Source organism: Callospermophilus lateralis, chromosome 1, assembly GCF_048772815.1.
Source record: "Callospermophilus lateralis isolate mCalLat2 chromosome 1, mCalLat2.hap1, whole genome shotgun sequence".
NCBI classification, from domain to species: Eukaryota; Metazoa; Chordata; class Mammalia; order Rodentia; family Sciuridae; genus Callospermophilus; species Callospermophilus lateralis.
In genome coordinates, this window is record NC_135305.1 from 196,091,535 (window position 1) to 196,113,278 (window position 21,744).

The 21,744-nt window shown below is 36.9% G+C and overlaps 1 protein-coding gene across 1 annotated transcript in view; it reads right to left on the reverse strand.

The window, feature by feature from the left end:
• Positions 1-15,321: 15,321 nt before the first annotated feature.
• The window catches only part of Dync1li1 (dynein cytoplasmic 1 light intermediate chain 1), a 33,437-nt gene continuing 27,014 nt past the window's right edge, over positions 15,322-21,744 (reverse strand). Inside the window, exons 9-13 of the mRNA XM_076868809.1 lie at positions 19,691-19,750; positions 19,518-19,562; positions 18,695-18,815; positions 17,674-17,826; positions 15,322-16,223 (exon numbers count right to left, since the gene is read on the reverse strand). Of these exons, the coding sequence (XP_076724924.1) occupies positions 16,111-16,223; positions 17,674-17,826; positions 18,695-18,815; positions 19,518-19,562; positions 19,691-19,750 (492 nt within the window). The 3' untranslated portion in view covers positions 15,322-16,110. The remainder of the gene's footprint in view (positions 16,224-17,673; positions 17,827-18,694; positions 18,816-19,517; positions 19,563-19,690; positions 19,751-21,744) is intronic.

The following is a 21,744-nucleotide window of genomic DNA, read 5'->3' on the forward strand; positions in this document are numbered from 1 at the left end:
CTGTGATATCTTCAGCCTAAAATGGGTTCATTGGAACATAACCCCATTGTAAATTGAGGAGAAACTGTCCTGTGAGGTTTGGGTACTGAACAGTTCAGAACTTAAATGAGTGGTCAGGGAAGGCATTTCATGAGAACCTTCATGTTTGTGCTGAATGAGACCCAATGGTTGAGAAGGAGCCAGGTCAAGATCTGGGGAGAGACTTTCATGCAGAGGGAACAGCAAATACAAGTGTCCTAAGGATCAAATGAGCTTGGCTAGATTTGTAGTTGGTGTGACTAGAAGCAAGTAAGGGAATAAGAGAAGAGATGGAGACAGAGACTAGATAATTTAGGGACCTTATAGATCTTGGAAGAATTTGGATTTCTTTTTCTTTCTTTCTTTCTTTTTTTCTTTCAGGGATTAGAGCTTTACCACTGAACTGCATCCCCAACCCTATTTATCTGTCTTTCTATCTATCTATGTATCTTTTGAGACAGGGTGTCAATAAATTGCTGAGGCTGACCTGGAACTTATGATGCTCCTGTCTCAACCTCCCGAGTAGCTGGGATTACAGGTATGTGCCACTGGGCTGGGGATGTAGCTCAGTAGGAGAGCACTTGCCTAGCATGCGTGTGGCCCTGGGTTCAATCACTAACTGCAAAAAAAAAAAAAAAAAAAAAGCCATAGTATTAGCCAGGTGTGGTGGCACATGTCTGTAATTCCAGTAGCTGGGGACACTGAGGCAGGAGGATCATGAGTTCAAAGCCAGCCTCTTACAACTTAGCTAGACCTTGTATCAAAATAAAATGCAAAAAAGGGGTGGGGATGTGGTTCAGTGTTTAAGTGCCCCTGGGTTCAGTCGTGACCAAACAAACAAATAAACAAACAAACAACAATGACAACAAAAATAGTCATGTGCCACTGTACCTGGCAAAGTTTTGGATTTCTATTTAAATAGAATAGGTTCCCTGGAAAGACTTTCAGGATTTTCCCTTCTTACTTTTCTCTGAATTCCCACTTCAGAATTCAGAATATCAACAGAAGCATTTACTCATTTTGTGTCTTTCTTATGCACCACTGCTGTAGTCACATAGTTTAATTTTGTGTAAAATATCCAGAAACATAATTTAGCAAAGAAAGTTATATTTTAGCAACGAAAGTTGATCTTGTTACATGTCAAGCTCACATATTTTCTCCACAACAATATAAAATAGTTACTATGATTACCTTCATTTTACAAACAAAAAAGCTGAGGTCAAGAGGCTGTGTATCAAATCCAGGGCTAAATAGGCAGGAGCAGCTGAAATGCAGTTCTGACCATTCTGACTTAAAACCTGGCTGCTCACCACTAATCCAGCAAACCACACCCTCTACTTCATCTCCCCGTTAAAGTCTCAAAGCCCACAGATGAGAGGAGGGTTCTGCTGCCATCGCTTCCACACTTATCTCTTATCCATGACCCCAAACCTCCTTTCTCCTTCCAGTAATAAAACAAAAGCTCTCATTCAGATGAATAGGGACACATAGATAGGACTGTGCGGGGATTGTCAGCAAAAAGCTATTCTTCCGTCTTTGATTAAATGTATTCTCCCAAGGCCTTGTCTAGCCAGCAAAAAAAACTATTCTTAACGTCTTTGATTAAATCTATTCTCCCAACCAATCACTAGTTATTTTTTCCCCCTTTGGTGCTGGTATTGAATACAGAGCTTCAGGGATGCTATTAAGTATGTGCTCTACCCCTGAATTTCGCCACCAGCCCATAGCCACTAATTCTATCCAATAAAAGTAGGCCACTGTATTCTCACCAGGATTCATAGCCCTGTTAGTCTTAAGTCTCAATTATCCCAAATTATACCCTATTGATATCTGAAATTTCCTTTGAAATCCATCCAAAAAATGATATGGGTTGATGACTAGAGAGAGATGTAAAAGGACAGACTCATCTTAAAGCAACTGCTGTAACATGTTAATGGTAGAATCTAAGAAAAGTGTTCTGGTATCCACCCTCCAGTGATTTCAACTTTTTTGTACATATGAACATTTTCTAAATAAAATACTGGTGGTGGGGGGAGTTACAGAGAAACAAGGACAGACTGTCTTTATTCTATTGGGTTGGTTAGAATGTACTAGGGATCTCTTTGCATTTAGAAAATAAGAATTTAGCCTGTGATGAGTAAATTTCAGGGTGCATAAGAAACATCTATAAAGTTTTAATCTAAAATAATAATATTGGAGATCCGGAACCAAAGATTCTGAGTTTGAGTGGAACTTGGAAGTATATGTTTGTAACAAGCTCTTCATGCAAATCTGGGAGGAAATCTGCCCACATGGAGGAACACTCCGTGAAAGCCATTATGTACTACAGTAGGTAACTTTGCCCTGATTTGGGGAGTTGCCCATGGTTTAGAGACTAATATCCCTCCCAGTTAGAGGTGTGTATCTTTTTTTTTTTTTTCCCCTAAAAAAACCCATGGGTGCTCTACCATTGAGCTACCTCTCTGGTCTTTTTATTTTATTTTTTTTTATTTTGAGACACGTTCTCCTTAAGTTGCTGAGGCTGACCTCAAACTTGTAATCTTCCTGCCTCAGCCTCTGAAGTAGCTAGGATTAAAGGCACACACCACTATGCCTGATCCTTTGTTTTCTTAATGAATTAGAGACCAATGAACATTTTAGAGTTTCATGAGCAAATTCTGTTTGGGGTCATACCTTTTTGATGGGTGCATCCACACAAAAAAACTCCGTCATTAATTAATAAATAAACACTGAACAGTCAAATGATGGGCCTCACCACAACTAAAGTGAGAAAAAATTATTCATGATGAAACAATACACCATTTAAAAAAATAGAAAAAGAAGACTGGGTGCAGCAGCCCATGCCTATAATCCCAGCAGCCTGGGAGAATGAAGCAGGAGGATCACAAGTTCAAAGCCAGCCTTAGCAAAAGCAAGGCACTAAGCAACTCAGTGAGACCCTGTCTCTAAATAAAATACAAAATAAGGCTGGGGATGTGGCTCAGTGCCCCTGAGTTCAATCCCTGGTACAAAAAAAAAAAAAAAAAAGAACTTAATAATCATTTAAGTGCTGAAGAATATTCAATTTTCTCTTTAATTTAATATTAAATATTTACTAAAAATTTTTGGCAGATTTTTTTGGAGAGGAAGGGAATGATGTCTTTCTCTGTCTCCCAGGCTCATTTCCAGTGTATAGACTCAAGTGATCTGCCTCAGCCTCTCAAGGAGCCAGGACTATAGACATGAGCCACCACACCCAGTTTCAGTATTTTTTTTTTTAAATGAAAGGAAACCATTCACAGAAGAGATAGATTGAGGAAACATGATTTGATGGAATGCTAGACACTCAAAAACTAATTTGGTATTACTTTTCTACTTGAGATTTTTTTTTTTTTTTCCCATAGCTCCTACTCAAAAAAAATGTCACCAGCTCTTTCATTTCTCTTAGCAGTTAGGCAATCCCATGGATACAAAGTTGAATAACAGATGCTGTTCTAACATGAGGCCATAGAAATAAATGTCCATAAAGGGCCAAGTAACAAAATAAGAATTCAGTATGTGCCATGAAAAAAAATTTTTTAAAAAAGATAAAAAGTAAACATGTTGGGAATTTGGAGCAGAGAGAAGTGAACTTCAACTAACAGAACCAGTACAGTGGAGCTTCAAACTGGGGTCAGACAACCTTGAGGTGAAAACATAGGACACCAGTGACATGGAAGACAGCAAAGAAAGTGCACATGGCCACCACGAGTGGAGGGGAAGAAAGAGGGAAGATACAGTTGAGGTCAAATTTGGCCACACAACTGGGCCTTCCCATTTTGGCCACTTCCCTGGGAAATGAGGACCCACCAAAGGATTTCGGTTAAGGGAGTGAAATGGCTGAAGCTTGTCTTTGGGGATATTTTTCTAGTTGCCTTGAGCAGATTAGATTGGTTATGAAGATCTGGTAGGGGCGATTGTACAAGTTCAAAACAGAGGGGACAGGGACTTTAACTCTAGTGGTAGTCATGGAAATCTTAGAGTGGATGGCTCCAAGAGAATGGAGGAGATGAAACCAGGGACATTTGGAGACAATTTTGTTTGGAAAATAAGATTTGGAACAAGGGCTGGGGATGTGGCTCAAGCGGTAGCGCGCTCACCTGGCATGCGTGCGGCCCGGGTTCGATCCTCAGCACCACATACCAACAAAGATGTTGTGTCTGCCAATAACTAAAAATAAATAAATAAAAAAAAAAAAAAAAAAAAAGATTTGGAACAAGTGCTAAGGTTTTAAGCTCATGAAACCAGGAGATAGAAGGAGGGTAATGGCAGAGACAAGTTTAGAAATCTCAGTATTTTATAATAAAACGGAAATGAACTTTTCATGACTTTGTGATGAGATGGCTCCCAATCTTAAAATGGAATTAGGCTGCGTTCATCAGAGGCCAGTGTCAGCAACTTAGCAAAGTCCTAAGCAACCTGTCTCAAAAATAAAAAGGGTTAGAGGTGATGTGGTTCAGTGGTAAAGTGCCCCTAGGTTCAATCTGTGGTTAAAAAAAAAAAAAAAAACTACACTGAGATTTCATCTCACTTCAGTTAGAATGGCAGCTATTAAGAGTATAAACAATAATGAATGCTAGAGAGAATGTGGAGAAAAGGGCACACTATTATACTATTGGTGGGGTCATAAATTAGTATAACTACAATGGAAATCAGCATGGAAGTTCCTCAAAAGACTAGGCATGGAACCACCATATGACTCAGCTATACCACTCCTTGGTATTTATTCTAAAGAATTAAAGTCAGCATACTATAGTGACACATGCTTACCCATGTTTATAGCAGCACAATTCACAATAACCAAACTATGGAACCAGCCCAGGTATATATGAATGGATGAATGGATAAAGAAAATGTGGTATATATACACAATGGAGTTTTATTCAGCCATTAAAAAAAATGAAATAATGTCATTTGCAGGAAAATAAATGGAACTTGAGAACATTATGCTGGTTGAAATAAACCAAACTCAGAAAATCAAGGATCATATGTTTTCTCTCACATGTGGAAGTTAGAGAGGAAAAAGGAAAAGAAAGGTGTGTGTGTGTGGGGGGGGTCTCATGAAAATTGAAGGGAGATCGATAGTGTAGAGAAAGACACAGGGGGAGGGAGGAGGGGAAGGAAAGGGCAAATGTTGGGGAATGATATTGGCCAAATTATATTGTTATCTTGTGTGCATGCACAAATGTGTAACAACAAATTCCACCATTATTTTCAACTATAATGCACCAATTTTTAAAAAGGAAGAAAAAAAATTAGATGACTTTCATACAAGCATATAATAAGCATACTTCAATATTTTATCTGCTTATTAGTAAAGGGAATATAAAACTGATTTAAAGAAGGATATGAGAGATAGGGCTGGGGTTGTGGCTCAGTGGTAGAGCACTCGCCTGGCACATCTGAGGCCCTGGGTTCAAACCTGAGCACCACATATAAATAAATAAAATAGACATATTGTGTCCAACTACACTAAAAAATAAATATTTTTTAAAAAAAGAAGGATATGAGAGAACATGGTATATGTGTGCATGCCTGCATGCTTATGTGTGTGACAGAATAAGAATGTTAGGTTAAATCCAAAGCTGGTTAATGGTCTACAGGACAATGAAATTGTTATTTTTCAAAAGAAATCATTTTTTAAATTTATTAAACAAAACTCACTTGCAATTTATCAGTCTTCTATAATTAATAACTATAGAATCTAGGCTCGACTTGATAATAAATAGTAACTCCCATAAAATTACCATTCCCTGAATCATCAGAGGACCTTAAGAAAGGTTTGGTAGATTATATCTAGTTCAGGGGCCTGCAAACTCTTTCTGTAAAGGGCCAGATACCATTTTTAAATACTTTAGGCTATGAGAATCATATGGTCTCTGTTATAATTTCTCATTTGTGTTGAGGAAAGCAGCCCTAGTTAATACATAAATGTTTGTGGTTGTGTTCCAATAAAACTTTATTTATTTATTTAGTTTTTGGTACCAGGGATTAAACCCAGGGGTGCTTAACCATTGAGCTACATCCCCAACCTTTTTAAAATATTTTCTTTAAAGACAGGATCTCTCTGAATTGCTTAGGGCCTCACTAAATTGCTGAGGTTGGCTTTGAACTCACAATCCTCCTGCCTCAGGCCTCAGAGCTGCTGGGATTACAGGTGTTCTCCCAACTCAATAAAATTTTATAAAAAATAGGCAGTGGGCTGGATTGACAAACCATACTTTGCTGACCACTCCCTGCTCTGGGTTCAGTAGTTTTCAAACATGAATGATCATCAGAATCACCTGGAAGTCTTATTACACCACAGATTTCTGTCCCACACCCCCAAGTTGCTGACTTAGCAGATCTTGGGTGGAACCTGAGAATCTATCTACATTTCTAACAAGTTCCCCCATGCTGCTGCTGCTGCTGATCTAGGAACTTTAACTTTGAGGACAACTGTTCTAGTGTGACATTGAAAATATACTCAGTAATCCTTTTGACTTATTTTCAGGGGTCCTCTGTTTCAATGAAGGGAGGATGAGAAATTCAGATTAGGGTGCACTGAGATGGAGGTGCCAGAGGGGCATCAAATGGAATTTGTAGTAGTTTCAAATATGAATCTGGAGCATTAGAGGAAATAAACCATATGAGGAATGCCCATAGAACTAAACAGTAGAGCCATAAAAATGTTAAAAGGATGAACGTATAGAAAGAGTTTTAGAGGGAGAGAAGGTAAAGAGGAGCCAGGGAAATAAAGGAGTGATTAGGGACCAGGGTAAGAACATAGGAAGAAGTGTCATGAAAGGTAAAGTCTGACATTTAATATTTGCCAATTCCACAACCTGGACAAGAAATTCAATTAAGCAAAAAAAAACTTGAATCTGAGATCTTCGAGAGATGATAGCATCAAAACTCTCCTAAAATAACCAGACTAGAGGATAAACATGCGGCATCCTCAACTGCCACATTTCATCTACACCAGCAGAGGGCCACAAAGGCACGGGAATGCTAATGATGCCTTTTGTTTTAAGGCTTCTACACTCACCAGTGCAGGAAGCTAAATCCTAAGTGATTTGGGGGGCTTTAGGGGGTGCCGCTGTATGTCCCTCAGCCTCCTTGCCCCCGTGACCATTCGGGAAACTTTAGTCCTGATCAGTTTAATCGTGTGAGTGGGAAATGTAATAGAGGTGGAAGCTTCTGAATATTCAGGGGGAAGGGAGAGGGAGGGGGTGGGTTCAGTTTTGGAATTTGGATTTGAGGGAGCGCCTGTTATTGCTAGGCAACCCAAGGCCTTGCCTCCAACTGAGTATTATTATAGATAGAAATCAGTCTTAGAGTTTTTCCTTATTACTGCTTAAATTTTATTTTTTTTTAATGTGAACCACTGATTAAGATTCCAGAAATAAAAACCTACAAAAAGATCCATTAGAGAAGTGTCAGTCAGCCTCTATTTGTTCCACCTCATTCCTGCCCAACCCTCCTTTTTTATGGGTGACAGATTTTGATAGTTTCTGGTTATCTTACCTGTGCTTCCTCAGTGGAGACAAATGCATATGTGTATGTGTCAGAGTGTATTATATATTTGTGTATATATATATATATATGTGTGTGTGTATAATAATGCATATATATATACACACACATACATGTGCACACACATATATTCTAGTACTTTTTATTTGCATTTATCAACATATCCTAGAAAATACACATATCAGTTCATAAAAATCAATTTCATTTTTTTAAAAATTGCATAGAGGACTGGGGTTTGTGGCTCAGTGTTAGAGCACTTGCCTGGTATGTGTGAGGCCCTAGGTTCGATCCTCAGCACCACATATAAATAAACAAATAAAGTGAAAAATCTATTGTCAACTAAAAAAATTTGAAAAAAATTGGATAGTACTACATTGTGTAGCTGCAGTTTATTCATTTTTCTGCATACAGGCATTTAAGTTTGTTCTCAATATTTTGAAATTACAAAATAATGCCACAACGTACAACTGTGTGGCTCTTATTTTCAGATTCTCAGATGCATATGTATCTTTGTTTTAGAGGGGGACAAGTTTATCTGGGGTCTCATGGTGTCAGAGGTCTCAGTCCATAGATGGCCAACTCCATAGCTCTGGGCCCCAGGTGAGGCAGAACATCAGGGCAGAAGGACATGGTGAAGGATAGCGGCTCAGGAAATGACCATCAAGAAGCAGAGAGAATGTATGTATCTTTAGGGTAAAGATACATGGTATGCGAATTTGTGGATGCAGTTTTGTTAAACATGGCAAAATTCCCTCACTAGCGGTTGTATTCTCATACAATCCCAGGAGCTGTGAATAAATGCCCCTATTTCTCCACCACCTGTCCAACAAGCTTTTGAATTTTTTTGTCAAGCTTTTGAATTTTTTTAATTTTGTATTTCAATACAGTATTAATTTGCATTTGTTTTGGGAGGAAAGCTGAATATATTTCAGCCGTCCATAGTATTTTTTACCTATATACATCTTTTGCTTATTTATCTATATTCTTTATAAGGGTCTTGGGTTTTCTACTTTTCTATTTTTGAGCATTCTTCATATATTAAGAAAATTAGCCCTTTATCTGTAACATCTTATAGTTGTCTTTTGACTTTGCTTTTGGTGCCTTTTGCCATCATGTTTCTTTCAACTTCGGGGTGGTTGGGTAGTAGGAATTAAGCCAAGGGCCTCATACATACTAGGCAAGTGGTAGAGGTACCACTGAACTATACCCCAAATTCTTTTTCATTTGTTTTTGAAACAGGATCTTGCTAAGTTGCAAAGGCTAATTTGGAACTTGTGATCCTACTGCCGCAGCCTCTGGAGTAGCTGGGATCACAGTGGGCACCCCCAGTTTCAACTATTTTTGTTAGTTGGATTTGCTGGGGATTGAACTCAAGAGCTTTGCGCATGCTAGGCAAGTGCTTTATCACTCAGTCATATCCCTGGCTGGTAGTTGAATTTAAATTCTTTCTTTTGTTGCATGTGGATTGAATTAAATTTAGAAAGTCTTTCTTGTTAAGGTATAAAATAATTTACTTTGTTTTTAGTACTTGTATGATTTCATATTTTACATTTAGTTCGGATATATTTGAAGTTTATTCTTGTGATTTTTGTCAGGTACAGATCCAGTTTTATCTGTACAAATAGCTAGCAATCGGTATAATAGTAACGTAAATATAACTTTTTCTCTATTTTTTTTTTTTTTTTGGTACTAAGGATTGAACCCAGGGTTTCTTAACCACTGAACCATCCTCAATCCTTTTTTAAATTTTTTATCTTGACACAAGGTCTCACTTAGTTGTTTAGGAGTTTGTTAAGTTACTAAGGCTGGCCTTGAATTTGCAATCCTCCTGCCTCAGCCTCCCAAGTTGCTCGCATTATAGGCAGGCACCACCATGCCCAGATACAACTTTTCTTTCTAGAAATAAGAATTAAGGGTAATAGGCTTTTCAGAAGTGGCCTGATTACAACAAAACATTTAGAGTAGATAGATAAACATGTGTGCTGAAATAATTTCTTCATGGCATGAGTATTTAAAAAACTTCTGAAAATTAAGATTCCTTCTGTGGTAGCTATAAAAGCTTGCATTTGCATAACACTTTATAGTTTAGGAAGCGCCCCCACATCCTCCATCTCACTTATCCTCATTTATCCTCTACACGTGTGCAGGTTATCTTCAGCACAGTGAAGATGATGAAACTTGGGAAATCACCAATTAATTTTAAAAAGATTGTGGTTATACAATGGGACAGGGCACTACTCTGCCCCAAACATATGTATTTATATTTCTCTCTCTCTCTCTCTCTCTCTCTCTCTCTCTCTCTCCCCCTTCCTGCATACACACATACACACACACATACAGTGTTCCACTTATAATCAGATGACTGTAGATGAGTCATACTTAATGGTGAAATATTAAAAGTTTTCCCTCTGAGATGGGAATAATTAACCATGTTTCTTCTCACCAGTTTTATACTTTTCTGTACTGGAGTACAGGCATAATAAAGCAAAGCATTAGAAAGAGGTAAAACTCAATGTTTGCATATGACACAACTATATGTAGAAAAATCCAAAATAAATTACAGATGAACTATGATGTTGGAACCTTCATATGTTACTGGTAGTGATGGAAATTCTGTTTGCTTTTGCTTATTTATTGATTGATACTGGGGATTGAACCCAGGATCAATAAATACTGGGTTCAATCCCCAGTATCAAAAAATTGAACCCAGGGGTGCTTTACCACTGAACCACATCCCAGCCCTTTTTATCTTTATCTTTGGAGACAGACCTGGCTAAGTGGCTTAGACCCTTTGCTAAGTTTCTAAGGCTGGCCTTGAATTTGGGATCCTTTTGCCTCAGCCTCCTGAATTGCTGGGATTACAGGCATGTGCTATATGGATGCCTGGCATCAAATTGTTTTCCAAAGCAGTTGTACCATTTTGCATTCCCATCAGCAATGTATGGGATCTAATTTCTCCATATCCTCACCAAACTTCCCATTTGTAATTTTAGCAATACTAGTGGCTGTTAATTGGTAACTCTTTGTGGGTTTTATTTACATAAACCCAATGACTAAAACTGTCAGACTTCATGTTCTTGTTTACCACTTACATAATTTCTTTGAAAAAAATATTTCTTCAAATCCTTTGCCCATTTAAAAATTTTTCAGTTGTTGATGAACCTTTATTTTATTCATTTATTTGTATGTGGTGGTGAGAATCGAACCAGTGCCTCACCCATGCCACCCCAGCCCTCCTTTGCCCATTTCTAATTTGAGTTATTTGTCTTATTGTTATACTCTTAAGAGTTTTTAAATGTATTCTGTATAGTAGGCCTTATCAGATGTTACTTGAAAATGTTTTCTCAAGAATATGAATTCTCATAACCACTCTGGAAAAACCTTTTAGCTTTATCTGCTAAAGCTGAATACACAATACCCTGTGGACCCAACAATCCACTCTACCATATACTGGTTGAGTATCTTTTATCCAAAATTCTTGGCACCAGAGGCATTTGAGATTTCAGATATTTTTAAAATGTTTACCAATACAATAATAAAATATCTTTGGGGTAGGACCAAGTTTAAACATAAAATTCATTTATGTTTTTCATATATACATTATACACAAAACCTGAATTTTTTTTTTTTTTGGCCAACCTTTTTAAAATTTTTTTATTTATTTTTCTATCTATCTATTTATTTATTGATTGATTGGCGCTGGGGATTGAACTCACAGCCTTGTGCATGCAAGCACTCTACCAACTGAGCTATATCCCCAGCCTGTTTTTTTAAAATATTTATTTTTTTAGTTATAGGTGGACACAATATTTTATTTTTATGTGGTGCTGAGGATCGAACCTGGTGTTCCACGCATGGTAGGCGAGCACTGTACCTCTAAACCACAACCCCAGCCCCGTTTTTTTTCGTTGTTGTTGTTCTTCTTTTTAGTTATACATGACAGTAGTCTATTTTGACATACTTATACAAACATGGTTTTTTTAAAATTTTGAGTTGCAGATAGATATAATACCTTTATTTATTTATTTATTTTATGTGATGCTGAAGTCTTAACCCAGTGCCTCATTCCATGTTAAGTGAGCACTATACCATTGAGCTACAAGACAAGGATTTAAAAAAAAATTTTTTTTTTTAGTTTTAGGTGGACACAATATTTTACATTTATGTGGTGTTAAGAATCGAATCCAGTGCTTCATGCATGGTAGGCGAGCACTCTACCACTGAGCCACAACCCCAGCCCCCAAGACAGGGTTTTGCTAAATTGCTTAAGTAGCTGAGGTTAGCTCTGAACTTGTGATTCTCCTGCCTCAGCCTCCCAAGTTGCTGGGATTCTAGGTGTGCACCACTACACTGGCCTGAAGGTAATCTTATACAGTATTTGAATATATTTGTTCATAAAATAAAGTTTCAGGGTGTGGAATTTTCCACTTGTAGTGTCTTATTGGTATGCAAAAAAATTCAGATTTGGCAGCACTTCAGATTTTGGATTTTCAGATTAAGGATGCTCAACCTGTGCACCCAAAAGAAATGAAAACATATTTTTCACAAGATATATTTAAGAGCATTCACAATAGCACTACTCTTTTTTCTTATTCTTTTTAAAAAATATTTTTAGTTGTAAATGGATGAAATGCCTTTACTTTATTTTTATGTGATGCTGAGGATCGAACCAATGTGCCTTATACCACTGAGCAAGCACTCTACCACTGAGCCACAACCAGCCCGCACTACTCTTAATAGCAACTTAAAAACTGAAAATTACCCAAACACCCTGTGGTAGGCTGAGAAACAGATCCCCAAAGCTATCCACATCCTAAAACCTTTGTCTGTTACCTGACTTAAAACCAAGGGACTTTGCAAATGTGATGAAGGATTTTGAGAGGTAGAGATAATCGGTCCACCCTAACAAGTATGGAGCTCAACAAACAGGAAGGACACAAACAACTCTTCTTAGGTCTTTCAAAGAAATCACAAGTACAGTCCTCCCAATCAGAGACAGGTACACAATCACAATTTACCAAAGACACTCCAAGGCAGAGGCCTTGATGGGAACCAGCGCAGGAATAAGAAATTTGAACATAACTGATGAATTGCTAGAGGCTCTATGTGACCAAGCCCAGTCATAAAGAGGGTCCCCAGAACCCTGTGGGTTCTACTCCAGGAGCTCTAGAAGGTTCACATAAGGAAAAACAGGGAAAATCCCCACCACTCTGATAGGAAGGGGAAAAGTACCCATTTTGAAATTCGCCAGAGCATTCTATTCCTCTTAACAAGGACTGCCTGCAGGAGAAACTATTTTACCAGAGCCTAACCAACCTGGTAACCAACCCCTCCAGCCATTACAAAGGGGTCGGGTAACAGAAGTTACTAAAACTGAGATCTAATCACAGGACTGTAGCATGAGTTCCTTTGCCCCCACATCTTACCACCACATCACTAAAGGCTTATTTACCAGAGTTCCTTTCACTATACATCATCTTCAGTTATTAATTTAAAAGCTGCAAGGCATACTAAAGGTGTAAAAAAAAAAAAAAAGTTTGAAGAAACAGAGCAAACATCAGACCTAGACTCAGATATGCAAAGGATGTTGGAATTCTCAGAACAAGTATTTAAAACAACTATGACTAATATGCTGACAAAAATGGAAAAAGTAAACATACAAGAATAGATGGATAATGCAAGCAGAGGTGGAAATTCTAAAAAAGCTTTAACATAAATGCTAGAGATAAGGAAAGAACAAAGAATGCCTTTGGTGGGCTCATTAGTAGATCAGACTGAGACTGAGGACATTTCTGAACTGGAGCATTTAACAATAGACACTTCCAAAACTGAAAGCAAAAAAAAATATTCAAACTGTGGGACGACTACAAAAGATATGGGTAATGGGTCTATCAGAAGAAAGAGAAAGAAACAGAATATCTGAAGCAGTGACTGAGAATTTCCCCAAATCACTGGACACCAAACGAAGAGATCTGGCATATTCAGAAAACATAAAGCAAAATTAATGCCCCCAAACTACACACAGGCATATATCACATGCAAACTGCAGAAAATAAAAAAATTAAATCCTCAAAGCAGTTAGAGGAACAAAGAATTTTATCTGACTTCTCTTCAGAAACCACACACACGAGTGAAGTGTACAGCGTTGGCCAGGCACAATGGCACACATCTGTAAGCCCAGCCACTCAGGAGGCTGAGGCAGGAAAATCCCCAGTTCAATACCAGCTTCAGCAATTTTGAGAGGCTCTAAGCAACTCAGAGTGGGTCTGTACCAAAATAAAAAGTGCTGGGGATGATGCTCAATGATAAGGTGTCCCTGGGTTCAATCCACAGTACCCAAATCAAAAACAAACAAAAAAATCTGTTAAAAGCACATTACAAATGTACGTTATATATGTAGACCCACTTGAAGAACTTGGGCCCTTATAAGAGAGAGGCAGAAGGGTTAGAGTTGAAAGAAATGTGGTGGCTGCCGACAGGTGAAGACACTATAGCTGATCCAGGAGTGATGGTGCATGCCTGTAATCCTGGCAATTTGGGAGACTAAAGCAGGAGAATCACAAGTTTGAGGCCAGCCTCAGCAATTTAACAAGACCCTGTCTCAAAAAGGACTGGGGAAGTAGCTCAGTGCTCCTGGGTTCAATCTCCAGTACCCTCTGCACCCTCCAAAAATTATTGCTGGCTTTGAAGATGGAGAAGGGGCCGAGAGCTATGGAATACAGGCTGCCTCTGGAAGCTGGGAAGAAAGGAAACAGATGCTTCTTTGGAGCCTCTAAAAGAAATGAACCCTGCTGACATCTTAACTTAGTGAGACTCATTTTGGACTGCTGACATCCTTTAGCAAGATTAGTTTGTATTAGGGCTGGGAATGTGGCTCAAGAGGTAGCACTCTCATCTGGGTGTGTGCAGCCCGGGTTCGATCCTCAGCACCACATACAAAGATGTGTGTCCGCTGAAAACTAAAAAAATAAATATTGAAATTCTCTCTCTCTTAAAAAAAAAAAAAAAAAAGATTAGCTTGTATTATTTTAAGCCACTAAATTTGGGGTAACTTTTTGTAGTAGCAATAAAAAAATAGTGCATACTCATTGATATAGCATAATAGACATATTTGGACAATGGACTATTATGCTGCAATGAGAATTTTTACCACTGCATGCACCAAAAAGAATGAATCACAGGGGCTATAGTTGTGGCTCAGTGGTAGAGCACTTGCCTAGCATGTGTGAGCACCACATATAAATAAATGAATAAAATATCTAAAAATATATATATTTTTTGTACCAGAGATTGAATCCAGAGGCGCTTAACTACTGAGCCACATCCCCAGCCTTTTTAAAAAATTTTATTTAGAGACAGGGTCTCTTTGAGTTGCTTAGGGCCTTGTTAAGTTGCTGAGGCTGGCTGTGAACAAGCAATCCTCTTGCCTCAGCCTCCTGTGCCACTGAGATTACAGGCTTGCAACACCGTGCCCAGCACATTTGCCAAATTTTTCTTCCCACTAAATAATGACAATGGTTGTATTTTCAGTCCCTGGGAATGTTGGCATAAGATTCTGTAGTTCAAAATGTATCTGTGGGACAAGATGTGTTGATCAAGGTAAAATCCCAAATTAAGGAAACTTAAAGGAGAATGAATCTCATATTAATTTATCTCTCAGAAAGATCAGAATACTCAGTAATTCTATAAGCCAAACATTTCAAATTACTAATGAATCTTATTCATTAGCTGACAAATTATATAAGAAAATACAAGTTATTTGAACACAAATGCAGAGAATAAATACTTTATTAACTGATTACAGTTGAAAGTCACAAACAAAAAAGGAGTATATTAAGGCAGAGCCATATATATATATATATGTATAGACAAATCCAAAGACTGTTACCTCTTTACATTTTCATAACCTCTGCATTTTTCTTTTACACATTTAGGCAGTGTGCTTTCTTTCCTTCTCAGTTTCAGAACATATCTTGGCCAATATCTAAATCATATTTTGATGACAACTTATAGGATCACTGATTTGAGTGATGACTAGTGTATCAAATGCTATCTGTTTTCTCAGCATATCCCAGGTGTTGGTACATTTATGTGATGTGCAAAATCTGACAATTTTCTTTTTCAGCAAAACACACAAATTTTTTAAAAATGATTTTAAATAGTCTTAACTAAAATAAGTTTGGACTTCCAAGTCAGTTAAATGTCCATATTGCATACTGTCTGCCCTTCTCTAAACCCTCCTATATAATAATTTAGCCTTTAAAATAAGATCACATGGTTGTATTTCAGATTTATAAATTTTGAGATTTTCAAAATCCAAAATTACTTCCCTATGCAAAATGGCAATGCAAACAGCAATTCTACATAATGTAGAATACTTTTTTTCTTCTGTATAGCTCCTTTTATAAAAATGGGCAGTCACAAAGAAAAAAAAAAAAAGACATAAATTTAGTCCATCAGTAAAAGCACTCCAGCTCCCTAATTCCACCTTCGAAGGAAAAGGCAGAGGCAAGTTTACATTATCCCAGAAAACTGAATAAATGGCTTTATTTGGTATCTTCAAGAAGCTTCTCCTTCCGTAGGAGATGTAGGTGTTGGAGGAGAAACTGAAACTGGTTTCCGGGTAATTCTGTCTAGTTCTGCATGAACATCTGACAGGACAGGCTTCTGGCCTACATTGAAGGAAAAGGAAAGAAATAAGATTTAGATACAGTTAAAGTATCTACACCAATGTCTCTTCACTTAAAATTGCCAACTCCTTCACTAATTTTATCAAACATGCTGAAGTTAAACATCCTTAATTTAAAAATAAATTATCTCATTTTAAATTGTGAGATCTGTTACTAAATGGAGGTAAAACTGGCACCTATGATTTAATCTCATAAAAGTTTTAAAAATATTAGGACAAAAAGAATAACAGCAAAAAATAAGAAAGTTATGCAGTCAGAAAGTACAAACTTAAAACAATAATAAAACAGCAACAAAATTTTGGAATCTGGAAGCAAGACGAATGAATTGTAACTATAAATGAACAATAACAAATGCTGAAGAGGGTATGAGAAACTGGAATCCTCATAACCTTTTGATGGGAGTGTAAAATGATGCAGCATTTTGAAAAACTTCATAGCAGGCCTTAAAAATTTTAAATAGAGTTGCTGCACCCACTGGCACTTGCCTGTAATTCCAGCAACTTGGGAGGCTGAGGCAGAAGGATTCCAAGTTTGAGACCAGCCTTAGCAACTTAGCAAGACTGTCTCAAAATAAAAGGGCTGGGGATATAACTCGGGGTAGAGAGCCCCTGGTTCAATCCCTAGTACCACAAAACAAAACAACAGAGTTACCATGTAACCTAGAATTCATAAGTATTTACCCAAGAGAATTAAAAATTTATGATCACATAAAAATGAATGCTCACAGTAGCATTATTCATAGTAGGTTTTTTTTTTTTAAAGGAAATAATCCAAAGATCTACCAACCAATGAATAGATAAAAAAAAAAGTGTGGCATATGTACACAATGGAATGTTATTCAGCAATAAAAAGAAATGAATTAATGATGCATGCTGGATGAACCTCAAAATATTATGTTAGCCAGGCGTGATGGCACATGCCTGTAATCCCAGCGACTCTGGAGGCTGAGGCAGGAGGATAACAAGTTCAAGGGCAGCCCCAGCAACTTAATGAGACCCTCAGCAACTTAGCAAGACTCTGTCTCAAAATAAAAAATAGAAAAAGGATGGGGATATAGTTCAGTGGTAAAGCATCCCTGGTTTCAATCCCCGGTACCAAATAACAACGACAACAAAAATTATGTTAAACAAGACATAATGTGTGTATGATTCCCATTTATGTGAAATGTCCAGACAGGGAAAACCATTGACACAGAAAACAGATAAGTGACTGCCTAGGACTAAGAAGCTAAGAGACAGGGAAGGTTTGAAGTTTCTTTTGGGGGAAATGAAAAATGTTCTAAAATGAAGTTATGGAGATGGTTTCCACAACTTTGTAAAAATACTAAAAATCAATGATCTGTACACTTTAAATGTGTGAATTTCATTGTAGGTAAATTATACCTCCATAAAGCTGTTTTCAAAGAAAAGTGACTTGCTCTAAGTAACTGTACCTGACTTTTTGGCAGACGGTGGTAAAACACTGCTTCCACCTCCAGCCCCACCTCCAGGGCTACCACTACCAGCAGGGCCTCCAGGAGAGCCAGTCTTTTTACTCAACAAACTATTGAAGAAATTTGCCAGGACACCTTCACTTGTAGCTCCAGCTATAAAACACAAATACATACCAAAAAATTTCAAAAAAGCTACTCAAAACATTAGATTTTTCCCATAAATTATTAGAGTAATCACACATAGAAAACAAATGAGACTTAAAAGTTTAAGAGCTATACTCAGGATATATTAGTTTGAGTTTTAGCTGAATAACTACTCATACTCTCCTCTCTAATACACTAATACATAAAACAAATGAGTAAACTGCAAGTGTAAGATAATTTAAGAATTAGAATGTTATTAAAAGGTCAAAAGCATTTCAAGTAACATTGAGAAATATTTGTCTTAGTATTACAAAAAGCTCCTCAATCCTATATGAAAACTAGAAGTTCTAAGAGATAAATGGGCAAAGGTTAGTAATAAGTGATTTCACAGAATAGAAATACCACTAGATGAGAAATGGTTCTTAGTATTTAAAATATAACAATTAGGTTGTGGTAAAACTGGAACACTGAATATTGATATAACATTAAATACTCCATTTGAAAGACATCAAAAGGTACGACCTACTAATCCCATTTATCACAATTATTCCTACACGAACAACTATTTTGCATATTTTTTCCTTATGGTAATTCAGATTACCAATTATAGTATAAAAATGAATTTCTCCAATGACCTACCATAGGAAAATGATTAAACATAATAAAAGTTTCATCATGTGCATAGTGATACACTAAAAATATACTGTAAATATACTGTAATGGTTTAGAATCTGATTAACTATGAGATTATGTTTACAGAGAGATTAGAGGGTATTGCACAAGAATGAAAATAAGTTATATTTAGGTGTGATGCTAAGTACATTTTTTTCCCCACTGTACAATGTATTGTGTTATTTACTCTAAGAAAGAGATATACCTTTCATGTTTGGATCAATTTTTTTTGACCCAGCAGGGATGGGTGACACACTGGCAACATTGGATGACACAGATCTGTTTGGTGTTCTAGGCGAGCCTCCAGGGACTCTTGGTGAGGCATCCTAGGTAAAAATAGGAAAACCATAAATACTAAAACCTAAAACTTTCAAATTCACAAATTACTTGCCATGATCCCCCATCTATTCTACTGCCTTTTATACTATCATCCATCAACAAAAACATTAGTAATCTTGTCCTCATTATTATAGAATATCAAAGGCCCACCACATTTTAGTATACTAATTTTTCCTTCAGTGGATAAGGGAGAATGTATAAAGAAATAAGGTGTGGTTATGAGATTAAGCCTGGAGTCAGTTCTGGGTTTCAATCTGGATTTATATCCTACCAGCTAAATAATCTCAGGCAAGCCACAATGTTCTCTAAAGCCCCTGATTCCCCATCAGCAAAATGGGGCTAATGAACAGTACCTGCTTCTCAAGGTTGTTGTGAGAATTTAGTAATGGACACGTAATAAAACATTGCAAAATACATCTTTATATGATTCGGATATTTTGAAAAAGACTTAAAGAAAGAACATTTCTTGGGCTGGGGTTGTAGTTCAGTGGTAGAGTGCTCGCCTAGGACGTGTGAGGCACTGGGTTCAATCCTCAGCACCATATAAAAATAAAGAAAAAACATTTTTTAAAAAATTTCACAACCAGAAGAATTATATTAAAGTAAACCCATCAGATGTGAATACAATTTAAAAAAGAAACAATAATGCACTGAATTTTAATAATTATGTCAAAATTTATAATACTGACCACAGGCCTTCCAGCTGCAGTTGGTGGCTGCTTTGCTAAAAGGGACTGAAAAACAAAAAACAAAAGAATCCTAGTTTAGACATTCATAGCATGTATCACTCTATTTTTAAAATACATAAAAGAATAGTTTATTCATTAACTATATTAAGTCTGCTTCTGATACAATTTCATACCTGTAACTTCATAAGAAATACTTGATCATCTTCTGCCATAATTTCCTTCTCATGCACAAACTGAAATGACAATACATAAATGAGCAAGTTTAATATATTTTGCTAAGACCATTAATAACTTATTCTCTGGGTACTATATTTACATTTACATGAGTGACCCTTATAGTAGGGCTGACCAATAACTATCTGTAATGATATATGTTCTATATCTGTGAAATTTCATACAGCAGTCACTAGCCACTAGTGGCTATTAAATACTTGAAATTGGCTAGTATGAGCAAGGAAGTGAGTTTTTTGATCTTTCTTTACATTTGAAAGCTACATGTGACTAATGACTACTATATTTTAACAGCACAGCCCTAGAGCCACATTCATGCTTATACAATTTATTGAATAACTGCTGGGTGTTTAAAAAGGGTCAGTAATATCCCAGTTGGGTTAAATGCAACTTGTCTCTGGTTTCCCTACAATTAAAAAAAAAGAAATAGATATATATGCTCTTCTATCTGCTGAATCATTAGAAATTAGAAATAAAATTGCAAAAGTCTCCTGCTTCTACTCTTGCTGTATAACACAGGCCCAGTCTATTTTCTTCTCAAGAGTCAAAAGGGTTCAATTAGATTACATCATGCCTCTGCTCAAACGCTCTCAACACTTTGCATCCTACTCAGAGTAAAATCCAAAGTCTTTACCACGGCCTAATGATAAAGTCCCAAAAGATCCTAACTCTGCCTTTCATCTCCCACCAGGTCTGTCCACCTCACAGCTCTTTGAGGTCTATCTTGCCCTCATATTTTTCCCTGGGAACACTTGTACTTTCATATTCCTCTTGCCTTCAACATTCTGCCCTTTTACAAGGGGGACCTTCTCTAAAACAGCATCCCTCAAGGCCCAGTCCCCTTATTCTCTGCACACCCTGCTTTATCTTCATAACCCTTATTCCCAACTCAATGGACGACCAATGAGTTAAGTTTATTGTTTGCATTCTCCTCCTTCCCAGTTAGTACCTAAACAGTGCCTGAGTTGGTGCTCAATAAGTATTTGAGGAATTAATAAAATAAAAAGAAATCTTAAAAAGTATAATTTGTTGGTAAGAGAATGGAAAACATTTTTGCTGGGTTATTTAATTCTGATGTATGCATTTCTTTTAATAGCTATCTAAACCTATTTAAAAATGTGTCAATTGAATTTTCATTTCAGCTCACTTTTCTTATTACTAATAACCCCAAAACAAAAGATAGATGCTCTACTTTGTGAATATTTGGATTTTTTTGTGGGGAGGAGGTACTAGGGATTGAACCCAGGGGTGCTTAACCACTGAGCCATATCCCCAGCCCTTTTTTAAATTTTGAGACAAGGTCTTGTTAATTTGCTTAGGGCCTCATTAAGTTGCTAAGGCTGGCTTTAAACTTGCAATCTCAGTTTAATCTGGCTTTAAACTTTAAACTGCCTCAGTCTCCTGAGCCACTTGGATTACAGGCGTGTGCCACTATGCCCAACAAATGTTTAGATTCTTAAGAACATTTTTTTCATATTTTTTATTGGTGCATTATACTTACACATGATGGTGAGATCTGTTGCTAAATATGCATACATACACATGATGTATAGCAATATAATCTGTCCAGTATCATTCCCCATTATTTAAATAGACAAATCTATATACCAACATTTCACCTTTCCCTCCCCTCCTTTAATAATCCTAATATGTACTGAATCAAAATAATTTTCCTCTAAAATACATGTCTAAATCAAAAGGAAGTCGGAGAAAAGTACTATATGTAAACATTGATTTTTTATACTTTTGAGAAACACCTACATCTGTATCTATCATGTATTGTTTAACATGAAATCAAGATGTATATGTGAGAACATTACCTGATTTAATAGCTATAGAATAACATGGTAGTCAAAATAAAATACAGAAAACTGGAAACTCTTGGATAGCTGTGGGTTAATGTAACTAGTAACTGTGGAAAAGATCTGAGATCTGTCTCAATAGGTAAAACTAAGAAAACTATCCTAGCAACCTTTTCTTGGCTTTTGGCTCAGCT